This window comes from Lissotriton vulgaris, chromosome 1_1 (genome assembly GCF_964263255.1).
Source record: "Lissotriton vulgaris chromosome 1_1, aLisVul1.2, whole genome shotgun sequence".
In the NCBI taxonomy this organism is placed as follows: Eukaryota; Metazoa; Chordata; class Amphibia; order Caudata; family Salamandridae; genus Lissotriton; species Lissotriton vulgaris.
The window spans coordinates 1,635,113,493-1,635,137,750 of NC_141685.1; the positions used below are offsets into that span (position 1 = coordinate 1,635,113,493).

The 24,258-nt window shown below is 42.7% G+C and overlaps 1 protein-coding gene across 1 annotated transcript in view; it reads right to left on the reverse strand.

The window, feature by feature from the left end:
* The window catches only part of KCP (kielin cysteine rich BMP regulator), a 694,272-nt gene that overhangs the window by 512,962 nt on the left and 157,052 nt on the right, over nt 1-24,258 (reverse strand). Inside the window, exon 3 of the mRNA XM_086918865.1 lies at nt 1,028-1,100. Within this exon, the coding sequence (XP_086774991.1) occupies nt 1,028-1,100 (73 nt within the window). The remainder of the gene's footprint in view (nt 1-1,027; nt 1,101-24,258) is intronic.

Here is a 24,258-nt window from a genome sequence, read left to right on the forward strand (position 1 = left end):
TGCATGCACATCACATCCCTGTAACAAGTACAGGCAACAGCCTGAGGCGTCTTTGCAGATGGTGAAATGAATTATTTTGACAATTGTTAAAAGACAGTAGTTTAAAGCGCATCGAATTACTATGTATCTGACAAAATACATAACTGCCATGACACTCATAGTGCCAGATTTCTCATTCTACTATGAACCAATCAATCATTTCCGTGCATAAACATATGAAAAGTCCCATATGTCTAAATATCACTTGAGGAAAGATGTGTTTCATAACATGATGTTGCTTCACCAAAATAACAAGGGTAGTAGAAGGGACATCAAGCCTACTCTGACCCCAGATAACCTCTTCACTGGCTAGGGAAGAGCCAGGAGTGTAAACAGCAGAAAATAAAGAGGGTTCTTGGCTGTGTTTCCTTCCTTTTCCTACCAAAGCCCTCATGACGTTGAAGACAAAGGGTAGAAAGAGCAGTGCCACGGGTAACAAAGGGCAAGCTAGAGGTAGCAGCTGCGACCTTTGGCTGCTGCCACAGACATGCATGATTATTCACTCTCTCTTGGGTGAGTGGAGACCCTCAGTGCTCTCAGTGTGGAGGCGGTCCACCAAAAAGAAAGGAAAGACCAAAGAGGGTCAAGCAACTGCGCGGACAAAGATCAGAGAGCCCCCCCCCCCCCTCTCCAGTAGGATTGAAGTGCTCTGGAGGCATCCAGTTTCCTCGAGGAGCTCCTCCTTGAGAGGAGATTCCTGTGCAGCAGGGTAGAGGTGCTCTTGCAGGGCGTCAGAGGGAAGTAGCCATGTGCAACCCAATAGAAGGGATCAAGGCAGCGAGTGGTAGATGTACATTGGCAGCGCAGTGAAGGTGAAACAATTCCCTCTCCTACTGTGCCCTAATGCATGACTGAGGATCATTTGTGGAGCTATGGTGGTGGAGCATTCCTCAGATTTAAGGGCCCTCAATTCACAATAGTGTAGATAAACTCCGGTACTCCTCACCCACCAGAGCCTCTGTTTATGGTCGGTTTTGGGATTAATTACCTGCCCGGTTCTCGCAGTGCCAGGGTCGATGGAGGAATCCGCTGGGGGAGATCTCGGCCGTATGCCAGTATCCCTGCAATGAAAAAGAAGACAATTGGTTCCCAATACTTCGCGAGAGAGAGAGAGAAAAAACAAGAGAAAAAGAGACCGAGAGAGAGTATGTGTGTGTGCATGTGGCAAGGCCGCTAGCTGCTATACAGCGGAAGAAGCAGCAACACATCTTCGGAGGCCCCCATCATATCACACATTAGAGCAAACTGATGTTCAATACACAGAATCATTTCAAAGTTACAGGAATCACCACCTTAAAACGCAGCCTGGTGTTGCCATTTGAGTGACAATCTTGTTAATGCTGCGTCGATCCTTACGCCTGCTTCAAGTAGGCGCAGAGTTTTGACACAGCATGGGCCCCAAAGTGACTGAGTGAAATCTTGTAGATTTCACTCAGCCACTTTTATGAGGCATTCCTGCGCTGGAACGCCCCCCCGCCCCCCCCCCCCCCCCCCCACCTGCGCAGGAACGCTTCCTTCTGGCGCAGGGCTTTACAACGTGACGCATCTCCCAGATGCGTCACATTGTAAATACCCCGCACCATGGCGCATCTTTTGCGCCACCGCTGCGTCCCAAAAGTGATGCAACGGCGGCATAAAAGAGGCGCAAGGGGCTTGTGAATCTGTCCCTGAAAGTTCAGTAGGGCTCGGGCAATCTTGAGAAGGTACGAAGAGCTGGGGCTGAATCAGTTACATGGGCCGGTAAATGGGTGCTGAGGAAGATCAACGTGATGGAAGGACGGAAATAACCATCAGCTGAAAATACAGAAGTCTGTCCTATCAAATGTAGCAGGGGTAGTCCACTCGTAGGCCCTCCTCCCCCATAAGTACACCAAGTCAAGGTGGATGTATTTATTTTTGCATTTTTATATAGTGCATACTTTACCCAGAGGTGTCAGAGCGCTTTACAATAGAGCGAAGAATGTTCCATGAGAAATTCAGAGTAACAAGGCAGTAAGTGACAATAATTATAGCTACTAAGGTTACTTGTGGTGAGAGTTACGTATTTACAAATTACATAGTCATTGCAGATGACATATTAAGAAAAGTTAAAGCGATTAATGTTACACAAATACATATTACATATTTACAGAGTAAAAGCAAAAAGGTCATTTAGAGAGTGTCTTGTAACAGTCAGGACCACGCCATTAAATGTGCGGGAATATGCCGGCTTGGGACCTTGGCGAGGAGTGACTATCGAGAAAAATGTCTTTCAAGGAGAAGAGTTGTGAGGTCCGTTTTGAAGATCCGGAAAGAGGTGATGTTGCGAAGGTTTGGAGGTAGCGAGTACCAAATTGTAGTCAGATTACCTGAGAAAGATTGCACCATAAACCTTTACCTTTTGAAAGATTTAGGTTCGAGCAGCAGATTTTCAGCGTTTCGTGAAGGTCTAGAGCCTCCTGATATCTTAAGTTTGTTTGCTATGTAGCGAGGGGTGGAAGTGTGAATGGCTTTATGGGTGATACAAGCAGCAGCACAGAGGGGGAGGAGGAGGAGGCTGGAGGTTAAATGCATTTATGTGTTGATCTGGCACCTGTATGTCATATTTACCAAGCACTGAAAAACATCCCTTATGAAAATGTATGACATGCCACAGCAATGTTTGTGCAACCTGTAAAACACATGTGCGAAACTCAGTATCCTGTCACACTTCCGAGGTTGACAACAATGCAAGTAGCATCAAGCCAGATAACATTTAAATCTGTTATTTGCAGCACCACCATATGGAACTGTAACTCTAACTATTGGCAGTGATTATTATGTAAAAGACAACTGTTTTATGTAGTGCTTCTGTCTTGAGCTACACCAGGATCCCTGTTGAGTGTAGACCCAACGTGAAATAAAACTCAGAAGATGGAGTGTAGAAGATCTGATATGGAAGTTTATTCCCAGGATAAGCCCACGACCTCTCCAAAAGACATCTCTGCTGTAAATGCCTGGAAAAAATTCCAGAAAACACACCAGAGTACATTCTTAAAATTCTGAATACATAAACAACCAACACCTCCCTTATTACAATGAAGAAATAAAACTACTATAAACTTTGAAATACATAAAAATTATAACATGACACATGAAATATTTTTTAACATAAAATACAAAACCAAAATAATCAAAATATAAAATTAAAATTTAACATAATCTTTAAACTTCACAGGAGCAAGTCTCACCCATTCATTCTGTGATCTCAAATTTGCACTCCCAATATCCTGATACTCATTTTGCAAGCAGACTTCACCCTCAGTTTCTGTCACAAAACCACAAGAACCCCTGTTAAAAGAAACCACCCCTTCAGATGGAGCATTCACACCACTACACTCCGTTTTATTAAAAGACAATGGCGACGGGGCATGGCTAGCGACTGGACAAGATGGCCGCAGTTTAACCGAGCTCCGTGGCAGATGGGGCCTTCCCACATAAATCCGCTCATTGATCCTGCGTAAAATCAGTGTTGCACTAAAGATTCCAGTGCAGTGAAAGTTCCCACGCTGGTTAGGCTGATCTGGACCCCCGGAATCAAAAGGATCGCTGAGATCTGCCGCCGAGAAAATCGCAGCCTAGGACCACGTTGCTGCCGGGACCCAGAATAGAGACTAACCCCGGACGCAGGAAGACTAGCGTGGGGCGGTGGTAAGCAGCGCCGGCCGAGGCGGAGCTGAGCACTGAGGTTGATGGTGCACTGACTCTGCCGCGAAACACCAAGACACGGTCAGCCACTGCACCTGCCGCGGGAGGAAACAGGCAACTGGGGTAAAATACAAGCAGGGAAGAACCCCCAGCGATCGTCGGGGCCCCGCACAACTGGGGCTCATTGCAACAACAGGAATAGCCCAGGATCCATCAGGCAGCAGAAAATAAGACACAGGCACGTATTACACAGGGCTGTGACCGACAGCCCATGCGAAGACACGCACCATTAATCCTCCATAAAATTAGTGTGGCACTAAAGATTACAGGGCAGAAAAACTTCCGACGCTGGATGGGCTGATCCGGACCCCCGGAGTCAAAAGACCGCAGAGATCTGGCTCCGAGAATATCGCGGCATAGAACCAGGCTACTGACGGGACCTCGAGTAGAGACTAACCCGGGACGCGGGAAGACCGGCGTGGGACGGAGGCAGGCGGCGTCGGCCGAGGCGGAGCAGAGCGCTGAGGTCCGTGGCGCGCTGACTCTGCCGCGCAGCACCAAGACGCAATCAGCCACTACACCCGCGGTGGGGGGAAACAGGCAACGGGGTAACATACAAGCGGGGAAGGCTGCCAGCGATCCTCGGGGCCTCGCACAACGGAGGCTCATTGCAACAGTAGGACTAACCCAGGAACCATCAGGCAGCTGAGAATAAGGCACGGGGCGGTGACCGCCAGCGCTGGCAAAGACACTCACCACTCGGGCGCAGGAAGAGGAGAGATAGCCAACGTTTTTTCGAGGGTGCAAATTAACCCCAGTCCGACAGCGGGAGCCTGAAGGAATAGACTGTAGGGCCCACTGGCCCCACCACCAGAATACAGTGTCAGTGACGGCGCGGCGGAGCGTGATTAAAGACAGCAGACATAGCAACCCTCGAGCAGGGCACGCCAGAAGACACCGCGCCGTAGACCTACACTGGGCACAAACTGGCCGCGGCGATGAGTGAGAGAGGGCCCAAAGTACAACAGACCCCCAGGCTAGACAATTATGCCTATACAAAGGACTCCTCCGGAGCGCTGGCCAACGGCCGACCTCCCGACGCAGCAGAGGTCACAGAGGAGGTGACCCTCCAAGATGTGATGGCGGCCCTACGAACAATGCAGTCCTCGATGGGCATGATATCCACGGATATCTCCCTAATACGGGCGGACTTCGCCAAAATGTTGGACCGACTGGTGGAGGTTGAGAAGACGACGGTGAGGCTCTGGGCAGACACTGTAACACTGCAGCAACAAGTACAGAGGCTAGAAGAAGACAACAAAATGATGAAGGCCAAACTTGATGACCAAGAAGGCCGCCCCCTGCAAAATAACGTGCGCCTCGTAGGTGTGCCGGAAAAGGCAGGTGGACCAGCCCAAGATCTTTTTGTAGAGGATCTGATCCAGAACCAACTACAGCCACAGGGGCTATCCAATTATTTCTCAGTAGAAAGAGCGCACCGTGTACCAGGAGGCAAACCACGTCCAGGAGCACCGCGACGGCCAATCTTGGTGCGAATTTTCAACTTTCGAGACCGCAACCCCATCCTGCAGGCCACACGCCACGCACCGCCAAAAAAATTGCCAACTCTAAAGTCACTTTCTATCCTGACTATACAGCAGCCGTCACACAACAAAGACGCAGTTTCACGGAGGTCAAGAAAGAACTGCATGTCAGAGAATTGAAGTACTCTACACTTTTCCCGGCGAAGCTCCGAGTTGAATCAGAAGAAAAAACATTGTTCTACGAAAAGCCGGGAGAGGCACGATGCTGGCTAGAGGGTTAGTGGCCGGCCAGAGGGCCCAAGAACAGGGAGAACACGCAAACTAAATGCTGAGAAGAATGAGGACAGAACTTGAAGAGGAGGTACATTACTGTGATGTTGGGACCATGGACACCTACAGGGCAAAGACAACAAGGCAACAACAGATAATGGACTAACGTATGGCACCTGAATCACGGTGGAGGACCCTCTGTTGAACACTGCTGCACAAGATGAGACATTGACCACGAATAGACTGGGTCATGGACATTCGATTTCGTGAACCTTGATCGGGGGGTCGGGGCCCACACAGGTAGGATCTAACAGATTGAGGGCAACACTGAACAGACAGTTTATGATGGGAGGGCTGTGCTCTGATCACGGAAGACTCACCCCGCGAGTGATGTGTTTTTTTGGGGAATTTAAGCGCTCTGCTCAGTTTGGGGTGGGCAGTTTTAGATCCGCCGGGCAGGGAAGCAGGGTGGGGGGTACGGGTTAAGGGATTCAGGGGACTTGACTGGTTATGTTATGTTTTTCCTGTTAAAGCATTTCTCCAGGGAAAGTTGATAACAAATGCACAATGTACTCATGCACACAGCTTACACCTTTACTCTGACACTAATAACAGCACTGTGACCGCATATCACATATACTATGATACGACGTGAAGATCCAGACTCTAGCTCTCAGACGCCACGATCACTAGGGCCTCCCCTATCGGTTATATCGTGGAACGTGAATGGACTGGGGCACAAGATCAAAAGGGGGTTGGTTCTTCAATATCTAAAACGGAAGGGCCCCAAGGTAGCGCTACTCCAGGAGACACACCTAGTGGGCACAGCATGTAAAGCGCTGGACCGCTGGGGATTCGCAATGGTAGCCCATGCAGAGTTCACTTCTGTGTCCCGGGGGTGGGTATCCTGGTGCATAAAAGCTCACTCTTGGTGATAAAGGGGACTTGGACTGATGACCAGGGACGCTTCGCTGCATTGTCATGTTAATCGGAGGGAAGGATGTATAACATGGTTTCGGTATATGTCCCCCGGCGCTTCATCAGTCAGCCTTTCAGGATCTTGGGAGGTTCTTACTGGATCTTCCTGAGGGGGAACTGATCATAGGCGGGGATTTTAATGCAATATAAAAGACGCCACTATGGACCGAAGACCGCCCAGAGATACAAATAGATCCAATCAGGCCCTGAGGCAATTCATAGACGCAATGGGATTGACTGACATATGGAAGGTTAGACACTCTACCGAACACTAGTACACCTTTCACTCCGGGGTGCACAAAAGTCTTTCCCGAATAGATTATATACTGACTCTAGCGATAACCCCAGAAAGGGTAAGCGACGTGGTACACTTACCAAGAGGCATCTCGGACCACTCACCAATTAAATTCACATACACCGCACAGATCCCCTGCAGGAAAAATTGTCCCGCTAAACCCGGGCTACCTGAAGGTCCCTAAGATTGCCAAGTCCCTCGTGAAATCCACTGGACAGTACTTTACAGAGAACACACAGTCAGTAGAATCGCCGGGCATTTTATGGGAGGCGTACAAGTCAGTAATTAGGGGTCAAGCCATCTCTGTCATTACCAGACACAAACAAGAACACAGGAAGAACCTAGACACCCTAGAAGAAGAAGTGCAGAGGGCTGAGGTTGCACAGGCCGCAAATCCTAATGATCCCACAGTGCAAACCCTGATGTTAGCAACCCAGGAATTTAGGGCTTATGCGTGGGAAATTGCGAAAACTAGACACTCCGATACCCTACATAGGCTGTATGAATTGAGAGATAAGACTGGGAGAATGCTTCTATGGTTGGAAAGGAGGGAAAAGGTGAACAGATGGATTGCCCAAATGACGTTAGAAGACGGCACTACAACAACAGATCCCCAACTCATAGTGGAGGGGCTGGCAACATATTATGAAAAGATTTATACACTTCCCACCACAGCTACAGTGGAGGAAAATGTACAGTTCCTCCGAGATATAGAAATGCCTACACTATCACAGGAGGGAAACCAAGATCTAAAAGTAGACTTTACGGCCGAGGAATTAGGGGTAGCGCTGGCAGCGTTTCACATGGGGAAAGTAATGGGGCCTAATGGTTTGCCGGTAGAACTATACAAAAAAGTGGCAGGAACGATTACGCCCCATCTACTCAATATGTACAATGAAAGCCTACAGCAGGGAACGTTACCCAGAGACCAAAGACTAGCCACGATTGTAGCAATACACAAGCCAGGTAAACCCGCAATGCCTAGCTCTTCCTACCACCCGATATCCCTAATAAACGCAGAAGTCAAGATACTGGCCAAAGCGTTGGCACTCCGATTACAGCCACACCTTAAGATGCTGATTCACCCAGATCAGTCCTGGTTTATGCCGGGACGCAATACCTCCCTTAATTTAAGGCACCACCATGGAGTATTGGCACGGACACCAACGATCCAAGAAGACACAGCCATCCTCTCATTAGACGCCACAATGGCATTTGACCTCGTGGAATGGCCGTTTCTGTTCGCAGTACTCCAAAAGATGGGGTTTGGCCCAAAGTTCAGTGAGTGGATTAAACTACTATACACAGCACCCCTAGCACAAGTGGTAGCAAATGGGCGTATATCGCGAGAGTTTGCATTGGGGAGGGGCACGAGACAGGGCTGCCCGCTGTCTCCACTCCTCTTTGCACTAATACTGGAACCACTTTCGGCATGGATAAAACAGGATATGTCGATCCGTGGGATGACATGGGAGGCGGATTGGGAAGACCGGATTTCGCTTTACGCGGATGACGTGTTAATGTAGTTAACGTCCCTGGCAAGATCCCTGATATTCTTGCTGGATATTTGTACAGTATACGGGAAAGTGTCAGAATACACTATCAATTGGACAAAATCACTACTATATGTGGTTCATGGTCCCACTCCCAGGCTCCCACGAGGCTGTGAGTTACAAATCACGACCAGAGGATTAAAATATTTAGGATTATATGCTACACCGCGAGAAAACATTTTTATAGAGGAAAACCTAATGAGGCCACTGGCAAAATTCCGGGCGGATGTTAAACACTGGAGATCCCTTCCGTTGACATTACTGGGGAGGGCGGCACTCTTCAAAATGTTGGCTCTGCCTAGGTTCCTCTACGCCCTTCAGAATACCTCATTTCCAGTCCCCCCTCTTACTTTAAAGCAATCGAAGCAGAAGTCTCCACACTGCTGTGGGACGGAAAACCGGACCGCATAGCACAACACAAATTAGTACGTAGCTGGTACGATGGGGGAATCGCATTACCAAATGGTAAATTATACTATTGGGCCTCACAACTAGTGGTGATAAACCAGTGGCTGCACGTCCCGCAGGATGAACCGGCATTCAGACTAGATAGGTGCCTACTACCCGCAGCTCATCTGATGAAAGCCCTCTACACCAATAAGAGACGAAACACGCTTACAGGACCGACTCCGCACACGATTAAAATATGGCACACTGCACAAAGGGCATTGGGCTGGGAAGGGGTACTGACACAAGCCACCCCCCTCTGGGAGACCCGACGTTTGGGCACCTTGACTAACACTAAAGGATTCAGACAATGGGACTTCATTGGTATTACCAAAATAGGAGATCTATGGGTAAAAGGGGAGTTCCTTCCCTTTGCAACACTGCGGAAAAATACGGGATGGCGGGGACAGAACTTTATCGATATATCCAAATTAAACACGCGCTCAGGAGCGCTATCCCCCCAGATACCCAACTACCAGAGACCTCGCCCTTGGAAGACAGACTCCTCACGGACCATATGGACAAAAAGGCTATCTCCCAGATGTATTGTAAACTGGTAAATAATCAACCAGACCCCACAACAACGCTGAGGGAGAGGTGGCAGGCAGAATTTGGAGACATGGAGGAGTCAGACTAGATGGACGTGCTAGCGTCTGCCCGGGAGGCAGCAATTCCATCTAGGCTAAAACTCATACAACTCAAAGTGCTCCACCGTGTATATTATCCAGGCACCACATTACACAAACTTGGGCACACACCCGACCCACTTTGCCTCAGAGGGTGTAGGCATACTGGAACACTTTATCATATAATATAGGACTGTCCACGTATACAATCCTACTGGAAACAGGTGATGAACGTGTCTCGGAGGTAGGGGGCGCAGAAGTCCTGCTAGATCCCAGATGCTGCCTCCTGAATGCTTGGCAACCTACAGATTTAAATTTGGCACTGCAGAACTGGGCCACACTGGGGACAACGATCGCAAAACGAAATATAGCCAGGAACTGGGGCTCTGGGGTGTTACCTACGCACCAACAATGGGAAAGAGACATGCATGTCGCAATGGTGGCTGAAAGGGCGGTTTACACCCATAGAGGGTGTCCCAAAAAATGGTCTAGAATATGGGGAAAGTGGAATGAATTCCGGGGGAATATATGTGAGCCTCCACAAACTGACTCAACCCCTGAATCAAGCCCGTGAACATTGGAGGGGTCGCATAGGATGGAAACAGATATGGCTAAAGGATGTTAGGCAATGGGAGGAAAGATATGAGAGTAACGTCAACTGTTGTATTGTTAGTTTCTAAACTGTGATACATTTGTCGTGTGTGTCGTAATGTGTGATATGTACAATCTAACTTCAGATGGAAATGTTTATTGTTCATATGGATGTGAATGAAAACGCAAAAATTAAAAAATGTTTTTAAAAAAGACAATGCACATCAAGCCAATCTGACCCATTCATCACAGCCAATTGAACGTCCCTATTTGTCATAGTATGAACTTGCTCCTCGTCAAGCTTCCCAAAAGAGCTCCTATTCCACCACCCTTTGTCCTGGCTGCAACAAAACTTGGTTTTCGATAACTTCACAGCTTTAATAGGCTTGGTAAATTTTGATTCTTCCATAACCACTTTGAACGTTATTTCTTTATTAAAACCAAATCACTGGCTTTAATAAAATATCAATGTCTTTGACACTTCTAGTGCGATCAAAATAGTCTCTATAAGCTTTTTGTTTCTCCTCCCCTTTTCTAAAAACCTTGTTTAAGCCTAAAGATACATTCAAACGACCAGTGCGTTCATCTAACCAAGATGAATTAAAACCAGAACCATGTATTCTTTCCCTCCAAAGCATAAAAGGTGTAACATCTGCATTAGTGTGTGGCGTGGTATGGTGGCTCCATACCTTTTCGTTCAAATACTTCCCAATTGTTATAAATGGCAGTCGGAATACCATCCTTTTAAAAACGATTAGCCCTCTCACCAACCCATTTGAAGCAGGACAATATAAAGGCCTCTTAACATGCTGTATAGCATGTGTGTTGGAAGACTGCAACATCTCAGATGAGATAAAATGAGTTCCATTACCTGTTACTATTGATTTAGGTGCACCTTCAATGCAAATGATCTTCCCAGAAAACCTTTGACATTGTATGTATCCGCTGCACTCAAAAACGCACAATACAACCATTAAAAAAAATAATTAATTTCCAGAGTCAGATACTTCAAGTCACTCTTCAACAAATGATAAGAACCAGCAGAATCTAAACCTATTTTCTTCCAATGCCATTCAGGCCAAAATAATTGGAGTCAAAGATGGAGCACTAACCTTCCAATGTTTATCAAACGACACTAAGTCATTGAACAAAGAAACTCCTTGAATTGAGAAATTAAATGTACAATTTGGAGTAGGATTCAACAATGTGTTTGAACTAGTGTATTTTCCTCTTTTTAATTGGAATCATTTTCCTTATGTACTGTCCCATTTTCTCTGTAACTAATTTATGTTGTATCACTATGTATTGTTTTTAACATTGTTTTTAATATACCAAAATAAAATGTACTTTTTTGTTATGACTGTATCATGTTTATCATTTGCTGCTCCTAGTCTGTGGAACTGAATTAACTGTATGTATGCTTAGTTTAAACTGTGGTTAGCCTATAAGTTCACCCAAAGGGGAAACTTTATTGACAGTTTATCAAAATACAAACATGCCTTATGCTTCTCAACAAATACTTTCACTTGAGAATCAATACCAGGCCAACAGTATTGCTGTTTTATTCTGCGTACTGTCGCTGAAATTCCCAGTTGTCCCTTATGTGCCAAAGAGATAATCATATGATGCAACTCAGCTGGTGGTACAGAACAATCCTGTCTAAAAAACAATGTAGTTCACTAACAATATTTCCGAAGACACCAGTGAATAAATACTCAAATCTGCTGAGAACTACATGTCACTTTGGCCGACCGTTCAAATAAAATCCTTAACCTTGCATAAAGTCACATCATGCTTGCAACACTCACTAGCTTTCATCAATATGAAATTCGTAAATGTTATCAACAAGGGTCATTGTACCGTCATTATCATCCTCGTGGCTCAGACTTTATTCCAGATCATCTTCAATAGGTAACCTAGAAATCAAATCTACGTGTACAAGCTTACCTCCACCTCCATATATGTAATAGCCACATAAGTAATATCAAAATGAAACCCTTGCAGACATGATCAAAATGTTATACTGCTAGTTGATGCTTTGTTGGAACAACTGTTACTTAACATATAAATCAAAGGCTTATGATCAGTAAATAAATCAAACTCTGTTCCCGTAATTGTACATTTTAAATTTCTCAGGCACCCATGAACAAGCCAGGGCTTCCCATTTGATTGTATTATAGTTACATTCTACTTCAGTCAATATTCTAGATGCAAATGCTGTAGTATTTTCCTTTCCATCAACCAGAACTAATTAAGAAAGCCGACATTCCAATGTGACATACTGAGGCGCTCAAGCAAAATGATGACTGATAAGTAACTCTGGAGCTTCGCTGAAGCGACCGTACAACCACATGCCCAGCTGACCAACATACCCAATAGACGTTATGGACCAGTTAATACAACAGATCACCCTGCCAAACGTGTTATAGCCAACTCTCACGCTGCAACCACAGTCGGCGAAAGAAACGGCCTGCATATATCAGTCGGATTTGTTCACATGCATTTAATGGTCCAATGAGAGTGCCCACTTATGCTCATCAGAGAAAAATTATCATTAGATTCCCTTTTAATTTCTAGAGGGCTCTAGAGCATTGTTCTTGGACAATAGCCCCTTGCAGCTTGAATGATCGCCTCACAGCCTGCCTGACAACCTGCCTGTTCTTAAGATGGCGACTAACAGCAGCTGTGAATCAAGCCAGACGATCCTCAGTGTCCCAGGTGTCGTCTCCTTCACTCGAATCAAGAGAACTTTTATGACCTCAACATCCTACATCCAAGGAACTCGACTCCAGTGTCATTAGCGGTAGAGGCGGGCGGCGTTTTCCCTTGAAAACCGGGACGGGCGCGGCTGATGGAACTATGACAATGCCCTCTGGCGGAAACCTTATATGTCTATACTGACCGTGGTGCCCGAGCAACATGGCCGATGCCTGGTGTAGCTGTTTTAGGCAGCTATAGAGGAGATTGACTTTGGTTTCACCCCCTTAGCCGTCACCAACCCAGCCGGACACTGAACACCGTTTTTCCTCGTCTCTCCGCTGTGTATCCTTCTCTCCCCCACCTCCTGATCCGGTGGCGGACTCCCCTTTCCAACCCTTTCTGAACTTGTTTTTTTTTCTTTTCTCCTACACCCTGTATCGAACCCTCTCCCCCCATCCTCCCTCATGCTCCAGGTAAGTCGTATATGTTTGTTATTTTATGCTATGGTAACTGATGTAACTGTGTGCCACTTGTTCCTATGTAAAGCGCTCTGAAACCTCCGGGTCAAGCCAGCGCTATATAAAAACCTTCAAATAAATAAATAAATAAGAACAGCATCCAGACCATAAGAACTTGCATCACTTGTAATAGTACTCTTACAACCATGTATAAAATGTTTTATGGCTGGCGCATTAATGATATCAGTCTTTGAACCATCAAAAGTCTCTTGAGCTTCTTTCGTCAAAATACATTTACATTTTTTTTCAGACGACCTCTCAAAGGTTGCACCATAAATGAATGAATACCCGTGGATTAATATAGAATAGTACTCACTTAGACCTAAGAAAGATCTTAAACTATCCTTATCCTTTGGAATAGGTGCATCAGTAATTGTTTTCACCAATGACATCTTGGGTTTTATGCCCTTCCAAGTAATACTATGACTGAGATTATCCACTTGTGTCAAAAACATACATTTCTCCTTGTTTACTGTCTTGCCAAACGTCAAACGGGTTCTTCACACTACTTCCAGCCTCTATTTATGTAAGTTAATGTTATCTACATGAACCAAAGTGGTACCTTGTAAAGCTACTATACCAACTTTGTTGCCAAACAGAGTATCAATTAACCACTGAAAAACACATGCAGTGGATGCCAAGCCAAAAGACATCAGCAAATATTTATAAGCAACTCTATGGCTCATCCGCAAATGGAATTTGATGATATGCAGATCGTAAATCTATGGTAGAAAATGATCTACAATCACCTAAATTCGCCAACATGTGACTGTGTGGAAGGGAATGACAATCCACCACAATATTTCTGTTAAGGGCTCTGAGGTTTGCACATAACCTAATCTCATCAGATTTTTTCTTGGGAATTACAGCGGCAGAAACCAATTCAGAAGACTCTACTGGTATAATCTTTTTATTCACGCAATTTTTCCAACAAAGACTTAAACTCCTGTCTAACAGAGATGGGAGCTGCACTAACGTTTTGCCCACTTATTAAGCAACAGCCTATTTGATGCTCAAAATCTTTGATAAGACCTATAGTATCACGAAAAACCTTGGCATGCTTGTCTAATAACATGCCAATTTCTGGGCTATACTCACAATTATCTAAAATTAAAACTGGCCTGTCACCCAAAACAACTGGCTTACAGCACCAGGTTTAAGCAAAATGCCAAATTTGCCTTGATCCTGCCACCCCATGATGTCCCTTCCTCTCTCTGCAACATATATCTTTGTATAAATTGCCCTACCTTTTAACTTCAGTACATCTGGAAAGTATCCTATCATGATAATGTCATATTTCCCAAAATGCTTTAGGATTGCCATCTGGGCTTTAACTCTTTCTTTAACCAATATTTGGTGTAAGTTACATATGAAAGTAGGTACACAGACAAAATATTGAGTTTTAAATTTCGATATACAATTATATCGAAGTTTAAATATCGAAGGGACATAATATAGAAGGTAAGTAATATCGACACTCTTATTATCGATATTAGTAATATCGAAGTTTTAAATATCGATGTCAGTAATATCGAAGTAAATAATTTCGATGTTACTAATATCGATTTTTAAATAAATTTTGTGTATATTATATTGTATTTATTATGTTTTATAATTTATTTTTAATGTAATTTAATTAAATGTTGTCTTTTAGTACTGTAGTGGGTTGTGGGTTTATAGGGTAATAGGGTGGGAAGTTATTTAATTAAGTTAAATTAATTATTAATTAGTAGGAATTATTAATTAATTAATTGAGAATTATTTTTAGTTAATTTTAATTAATTGATTAATTGATAAATATGTTCTGTAGCGGGTTATGGGTTTATAGGGGAATAGGGTGGGAAGTAATTTAATTATGTTAAATTAATTATTAATTAGTAGGAATTATTAATTAATTAATTGAGAATTATTTTTTATTAATTTTAATTAATTGATTAATTGATAAATATGTTCTGTAGCGGGTTATGGGTTTATAGGGGAGTAGGGTGAGAAGTAATTTAATAATGTTGAAATAATTATGAATTAGTAGGAATCATACATTAATTTAAATTAATTGGTAACTACATTTAATTAATTTGGTAATTATTTTTAATTAATTGATTAATTGATAAATATGTTCTGTAGCGGGTTATGGGTTTATAGGGGAATAAGGTGGGAAGTAATTTCATTATGTAGAATTAATTATTAATTAGTAGGAAGCATACATTATTTTTTATTAATTGGTAATTATTTTAAATAATTCATTAATTGATAAATGTGTTCTGTTGCAGGTTGTGTGTTTATAGGGGAATATGGTGGGAACTAATTTTAATGTAATTAAGTAATAATGAATTAAAAATCATTGTTAAGTTAATTTTATAATTGTTAATTATTTATTAATTGGTAATTAAATATTATAAAATGGTATTTTTAATGATTATTTTTGGTTACATATATTTAGCTAATCATGTTTTTAATAATTATGTATATGTATTGTAAATGGTTTATATTTATTTAATAGTTCATATTTGTATTATTAAAAAAAAAATTTTTTATAAGTATGTCATTTTAACCCCTACGCTATCCAACACTTTCCCTACTGTTGCACTCTCTGGAGTGGGAATAGTAATTTTTACCCCTACGCTATCCAACACTTTCCCTACTGTTGCACTCTCTGGAGTTGGAATAGTAATTGTTACCCCTACGCTATCCAACACTTTCCCTACTGTTGCACTCTCTGGAGTTGGAATAGTAATTGTTACCCCTACGCTATCCAACACTTTCCCTACTGTTGCACTCTCTGGAGTGGGAATAGTAATTTTTACCCCTACGCTATCCAACACTTTCCCTACTGTTGCACTCTCTGGAGTTGGAATAGTAATTGTTACCCCTACGCTATCCAACACTTTCCCTACTGTTGCACTCTCTGGAGTTGGAATAGTAATTGTTACCCCTACGCTATCCAACACTTTCCCTACTGTTGCACTCTCTGGAGTTGGAATAGTAATTGTTACCCCTACGCTATCCAACACTTTCTGAACTGTTGCACTCTCTGGAGTGGGAATAGTAATTGTTACCCCTACGCTATCCAACACTTTCCCTACTGTTGTACTCCCTGGAGTTGGAATAGTAATTGTTACCCCTACGCTATTCAACACTTTCCCTACTTTTGCACTCTCTGGAGTTGGAATAGTAATCGTTACCCCTACGCTATCCAACGCTTTCCCTACTGTTGCACTCTCTGGAGTTGGAATAGTAATTTTTAACCCTACGCTATCCAACACTTTCCCTACTGTTGCACTCTCTGGAGGTGGAATAGTAATTGTTACCCCTACGCTATCCAACACTTTCCCTACTGTTGCACTCTCAGGAGTGGGAATAGTAATTTTTACCACTACGCTATCCAACACTTTCCCTACTGTTGCACTCTCTGGAGTTGGAATAGTAATTGTTACCCCTACGCTATCCAACACTTTCCCTACTGTTGCACTCTCTGGAGTTGGAATAGTAATTGTTACCCCTACGCTATCCAACACTTTCCCTACTGTTGCACTCTCTGGAGTTGGAATAGTCATTTTTAACCCTACGCTATCCAACACTTTCCCTACTGTTGCACTCTCTGGAGTGGGAATAGTAATTGTTACCCCTACGCTATCCAACACTTTCCCTACTGTCGCACTCTCTGGAGTGGGAATAGTATTTTTTACTCATACGCTATCTAAAATGTATTTAGCTTTTTTATTAGTTTTATGTTGTTATTAATTGTTATTTATATGATTATTTTATGTATATAAATGTATTAGTAATGTATTATATTTTAATTTGTTTATAAGTTATGAAAATAATTAATTTTGAGTTATTATTAATGAAAAATATATTATGTATTATATATTTATTAATATTAATTTGTATTGCATTATGTATTAATTTTAAATATTATAGTGCATTTTTAAATATGTTTATTACATTTATAAGTATTATTTTGTTAATATTAGATTTTTATTTTATAAAAATAAAACGATATTTTACAAAAAACGATATTTTTGTCATTCTATATATTTTTTTCGATATATTTGTACTTACCTTGTTAGGAATAGGATTCTGATATTTTTGCCATCAATATTTTTGTTCCGATAATTTTGTATATCGATATTTGTGTATTCGATATTTTGTCAGACATTCATGAAAGTATAGTGAAATGGGAACCAGAATCTGCCATAATATTAGTGGTAAAACTGTTGCGCTGCCCCGCTGGGAAGTGTCCCTCTAGTGCGCTGCCTGTTTCCAATCGGATTTACTTTAAATTATTGTAATCAAAATTCAACTATAATTTTTTCAATTGAAATTCTTTATTCTTCATAGTTAATTGTGGTTATTTCTTACATTGATGAATTGTTCACATCATTCATGTAGAAACTTTCAGATCATCAATGGTGAAGCATCAAAATGCAACATGAACTGTCCCGATGCATTTCGGGCATATTAAATGTCCTTCGTAAGGGGGTGTATTCTTTCACAGTGAACTGAATCTGCAAAGCTTCGGGACGTGGATTGACTCACGTGTCTGTCTCCTTTTGGGCCGACGGCTGCTGGTGTGTTTGCCTGGTAGAAGCGGGCACTGACGGCTGATGGTGTGTGTGCCTGGTGAAAGTGTGCACTGACAACTGATGGTGTGTGTGTCTGGTGGAAGCAGGAGCATTCACAGTGATAGAAGACACAAATGAAACTGCCGAAGAGGAGGGGGAGAAGGGAGGGGAAAAGGGAGGGGGATTGCGAGCAGAGGAGCATGATTCACAGCTAGAAGTCACAAATGAAGCTGACCAGGAGGGAGGGGGAAAAGGGAGGGGGTAGAGCAAGCAGAGGAGCCTAAATACAGCAATAAAAAACACAGATGGCAGTTGTGCACGTGCAAGAGCTCGTGAATGCAAGCTGGAGGCCAGCGAAAGCCTCTAGTGGCACTTTAAAAAGCCATTTACTAAAAGACTCTAAGAGATAGCGCATGCGCTGTCTCAGTCGAGACCTAAAAAGAAGAAGCTGAGAGCGTGCTGATACTGTTACGCACCAGAACGACGCTGTAATCCTGAAGAATGAATAAATAATAATAACACACAGTACCTTCTTGAAATGGCAATGCACTGTCATGTATTATGAAAATCGGATCAATCTGTAGTAAGAAAGATCCAAACAATGGCCGGATAAAAGAACTGCACAAATAAACCCGCTAATTGCCAAAATGTTGAGTGTAGCATCCATCATGAAATAAACTTGGAAGCTGGTATGTAGAAGATCTGTTATAGAAGTTTATTCACAGAATAAAACCCAGGACAACTCCAAGGGACGTGCCTACCGTAAATGTCAGGAAAATATTCCAAAACACACACACCAGATGACATCCTCAAAATTCTGAATACATACACACCAGACGACCCCACACCCATTCGCTCACAGCCGATTGCTGCAGGTTTAGAGCTGAACATTACTTTTTGTTTCTCAGACAGATGCATAGTACAGATGTGACTGAAAATATCGAAGGTTACCAATGGAAAGCCTCTCATCAGTAGCCCTCATCTGGTGAGGAAGTTGATAACATACCTTCTTTATTCAATACATTATCATAACTAAGTTGTTGCTATAAAATATATGTATCCAAGACTATAATTAATTATTTGACTGCTTGTAATGCACTCACAGGACAGCACCACGACCATTAGACAGTGCCTTAGACACGTTCTTGATGGCAGTTTTAGAAAGTTATTAGTTTAGTGGATTAAAATATATATATCTTATTAGCATATCTCACAGACTCCTTAGTTTTATGAAGAGGTGATCATATATGTATAGCCCCCCATGAGATATACCACTGTGCATTATACGTGACAATTGAACGCAGCCGTGCTCAATGCGATTGGTTACAGATAATAGAGCTTGTGAGGCACACAAAGGAAAGAAGTGACACAGAACAAGAAAGACGTGGTGTACAACTGTTCACTTTAATACCACGAATGCAGAAGAATATATATATATACACATGTCCTGTAGATGTAACTACACTATAAACCTCAGATGCATATACTCATTCACAATGTATGTCCGCATATGCATGAATACAGTTTTGAACGACCTCTGAATGTTAAAACATTTTAAAATGCAATAAAGATATTTTTTTTAAATAAAAAAATTAGACAGTGCATTAGACAGAACATCCAACATGGCACTGAAATGCCTTTAATATGACTATCACAATGCTGCCAAAGACACTCAACAGCAAATAAGAGCACACAGACAACCTACAGAATACATTAGACAGGCAGTCAGCTATCACCGAACTTCCAACACCATCTACCACTCATTGTATCGTTTTTCCACAACACAGCACCAATAACACAACATCGCACCTTAATAGCACATACAAATCTTTAAACCATAACAAATAACAGGCTACAATACCACTCACTCATCAGAACAATCTCTTCAGGCTGAGCAATGGACAGCTGCAAATCCCAGATGACCAATTTGCTATACACATCCATTCAAATAATCCACTCCAGAGGAAATGCACATACAACCGAACCAAGAGACACCACATCGCTGCCTGTGATTCTCTATGATGAGAATCCCTGAACCGTTTTCAAAGGCTGCCCAGACTCTGGAAGTACTAAGGCACCATGCTAATGTCAAATTTAGATAACATAATTGCAACTATGGACTTGTCTAAGTAGCAACAGTACTTGCAGTCCATAGTTTTGAGTTGATGTAAGACCGTCCCTGCAAATGCAGCACAGTGTTTCAAGCACCGTAGAGGGGAGACAACAGACCACACACAAAACAACTTTAGGATTTTTTGTTGTTTCTTGATATGTTTTTGGGGAGCAAAACTAAGACCATTAGGGAGTTAAGGGTGATAAGCTCTAGCTTTAAGCAAAATATACATCACAACAGTATTGATAAGACCTAGCTTTAAGCAAAATAAACTTACAACAGTACTTTGTTGGATCTACCTCTAGAATCTTTAACCCACTCCCAACCTCCCAGTTTTCAATCACGAGGAAGGTAAAACCTAGCTGAATATCACCCGGTGAATTACAAAAGACAGTCCACACCCAACTTCCCAGATATCGATCACCCAATGCTTAGAATCCACTGGCCATTCTCAATGGATTGAATCACTGAATTGCTTTTTCTCTTGTGAAATCTATGTTTTCCTTGTACTGTTCTGGATAGCTGAGACTGAACAATAATACCCTACAACAGGCAGGCGTCTTCCTACAAAGCATAACCACGTGATCCATATCTTCACGTTGTGAAGTATTCTGAATTTACAGGCCTGACCTCATCTAAACACGTACCCTGCCTCTTGGATCCTAGCATACTTATTTTTTTACTTCACCAATATCTGTGCTAAGCCCTCGGGTGCACTACGGTTGGTTCGTCTACCCAGGTACCTCCCTTACCTCTATATCACTGTGAGCAACTATAGTAATCATTAATACCCATGTGTAGCAAGCTACCTCTACATGCTATCACATGAACAGCCCACTGCTCCCACTCTCGTTGACTCCAAATATTACAAAGTGCTTTTACCATCGAAATTGCTCCCTATCATCGTCGACTACGTTTTCCTATGCACCAAAGTGCATACGCTATGATCAGCACTTTACTGCTATGTTTTGCACTTCATCCAAGGAAGACTACTGTTAAAAGATTAGCATAACCTTAACCAAGTCTTACTGCGACTTAACAAATTCACAGAAATAAAAATAAAGGAAGTATTTTCAGTAGGTATTTCGATCCACTTGTTGATCTGGGCTTCATAGTATTCGGTTTAGGTGACTGAGGGGTGCTTGACATAAGCCAAAGACGGGTGCCCTGCTGACACGCTAAAAACATCAAGGATGTTATGTTCAAGCAGGGCTGGTCTGAAATCCTTGAATACGAGTTCATAAACAGGCTGCACAGTCTTTTGTACAGTGAGTTTACTGTGGAGTAGATTTGATGATGTCTGTGTCCATGTTATTTAGAGGTTTGAAATATTTGCTGAATCAGGTTATCGGTCTACGGTCACTGCGAAAGAGTGTGCACTATAGTCCTGAACAAGGGGTAAGTCACAGAATGGTCTGAGTGAGCTGATGCCTTTCTTTGGAACTTGTTGGATAATAACTGTTAGTCAGGTGATTGGAAGGAAGTTTAGAGGACACGGGAAGGAGGGAGTCTCACTGCATACCTACAGATGTGTTTTGTGATAGGCTCATTCTACATCAAGATTAGTAAAAGACTAACAATAAAGACAAAATCAGGAAGTTCTGTTATGGTCACCCTAGTGGTGTAAGAAAAGCACACACACACACACACACACCACACGCACGTACATACACACATCAGTGATCTGTTCTCACTATGCATTTTATGTGTCGAAGAATTGCTACTATAAAATTAAACAAGCATTTGCAATGCAATAGGTCTCGCAGTAGGGAAAGTTTGAGCTGCTGGTATTGTAAATTATTTATGTGTTGGTTTTGAAAATAGCAAAATTAATAGCTTTGTAATTTACAATACCAATAGCTTTAACTTTCGCAAATGTGGCACTTATAGCATTTGTAATGCAATATATGTTGTATTTACGTGACTTACATGTATTGATATTACAAATAACAATGGATTTTATTTTTTTTAATAATTAATACTTAAATAAAAGCTATTGGGAATTATAATGGCAATAGCTTAAACTTTTGTAATTAAATTTTGTAAAGATTATGTTCAGTGTATTTCATTGTGACGAAAATCCAAGAATAGAAGTGAAATATTACCATCTTTTTGTGACATTTGTAATAAAGCTTGAAACATTGAGAGAACATATTTGAACCAGTTGTTGTTGAATGGTTGCACAGATTGATGCTGTGATGGCGCGGAGTGATGTTGTGGTGGCTACGACGAGTGATGCTGTAGTGTTCAGTGATGCAGTGGTAGCGCATAGTGATGTTGTGGTAGCGCATAGTGATGTTGTGGTGCCCCTGAGTGATGCTGTGGTGGTGCTGAGTGATGCTGTGGTGATGCGATAGATAGAGTGGTAAACAACCTTTACAACGAAACTTTTACAACGCACTACCATTACGACGCAACTTTTACAACGCAAACCATTACAACGGATTGCGCTGGGGGGCGCTCTAGGATAAGGAATAGGTTTAATGTACTATCCAACACCTTCCCTACTATCCACGGGGACTGGAATTGGAATAGTAAATTAAACTATTCACTATCCAGCGCCCCAAAGCACTATGCGTTGTAAAGGCATGCGTTGTAAAAACCGCGTTGTAAAGGCATGCGTGGTAAAAGCATGCGTTGTAACGTCATACATCCAGATAGAGTGAGTGCGATAGATAGAGTGAGGGCGATAGATAGATAGAGGGAGGGCGATAGATAGATAGAGGCGGGCGATAGATAGGTAGAGGAGGGCGATAGATAGAGTGAAGGCCTGGGAGAAGGTGGTGGTCCGGCGTTGAGGCGGAAGTGAGTTCGACTAGACCATTAGCTAAGAAGAGGTTGGAGGTTGCAGTGGTGTGAGGAGTTTGTGGGCTACATTTTATAGACATTCGTTTAAACAAAAGACTATCCGGTACTTCTGAAATGCCATGCTCCTTAAGAAAATGTAACAAGCGCCTGGGGTACAACTCACCGTGCTCAAGGCAACATTTTACAATTTTAGAGGAAACAGTACATCCCATTGCTGTACTCGGGCAGACCTAAACAGCACATTGAAGTCTACCTTGAACCGCCAGTGCTGCCTAGGAGTGCACGTTGTGTCAGCCAATGACGTGTTCTGCTCACAACAGCAAAGTTCACACATGAACCAGCGGTGTCTAGGGCTGCTTTCGTTCACAGTCAGTCCTTGAGTGATGCCCGGTCCAATTTGCAGAAGGTTTTTATATGATGCATTTCACAAAACATTCATGACCTGGAGTGAGGGGAGATGAGTGCCCCCTGCGGGTAGTTCATCAGAGGCAGCCAGGCTGCTTTAATAACCTTGGGTGACAGTTGAACCACTACCTCAGATTTTACTAAACATGGGTTCTTTAGAGCAGGGTGGAGTCACGTAAATGGAAACAAAGTCGCACTTGCGCCTCACTGGTCCAGCTATTCCTATTTTGAATCAATGGTGAACTTTACCTATCATTGCTTATAATATGCAGATTTTACATTGTCTAAGCAATTTAATAAAGACTTTTTTTAAAAACTGCGATTTGCCAGTATCCTAATAAAGATAGCGTTATTTCACCACATTTTAATTCATTTTAATCACCTATATTTAGTTATAACTAATAGAACAATTTCTGGAATCGCTGCCTATCTTCTGTGGTCGCAGACAGTGCAGACGTAAATACCCTCCTGCAGGTGTCCTGATGGAGGATTGGGAGTCAGGTGCCAGCCGGAAATGTAGGATTGAGGATCGAGGACTTCCGGCTGGAGGTAGTGACATGGTACATTGACCCATAATCCCATCATGTGAGCAACATTGTTGAATTACCATGAGCCTGTTTGTGCTATTCACTGGGGTGTGTACACTGCGGTAGCATGTCTGCAGGAGGGAAATGTATGGTGTCCTGTTGTCCTGTGTGTCCTTGTAACCACTGCTTCCGGCTCAGTTATTAGGGGTGAGGTCACATGGTATGTGTGTGCTTGGGACTTATTCACAACTGAAGGAGGCAGATCAGAGAGCACCTCCTGCTTTGGCGGGGGTCTCATATATCTGGAACTACATTTACTATAACAAAAACCCTTTAATAGTTACCAGAGGCCTGCGTGCGCCCTGCTCCTAAAAGCACGCATGTAAATATTGCTGCTATAGTCATTCAACTCGTGAATAGGACGCGAGTCGCTCTGCCAGCTCCAAGAAATAATACGCAAGTTTGTGAACTGGAGCGCCCCATTACTGATTATACTATGCATACACACCACACGGCCCCATTGAAAGAAACACTCACATTCATGTGTGAGAAAACAGCGTGTCAGGGTTAAAATGCATCTTCAGATAGCGTGTCTGTGGAAAAAGACACAGAG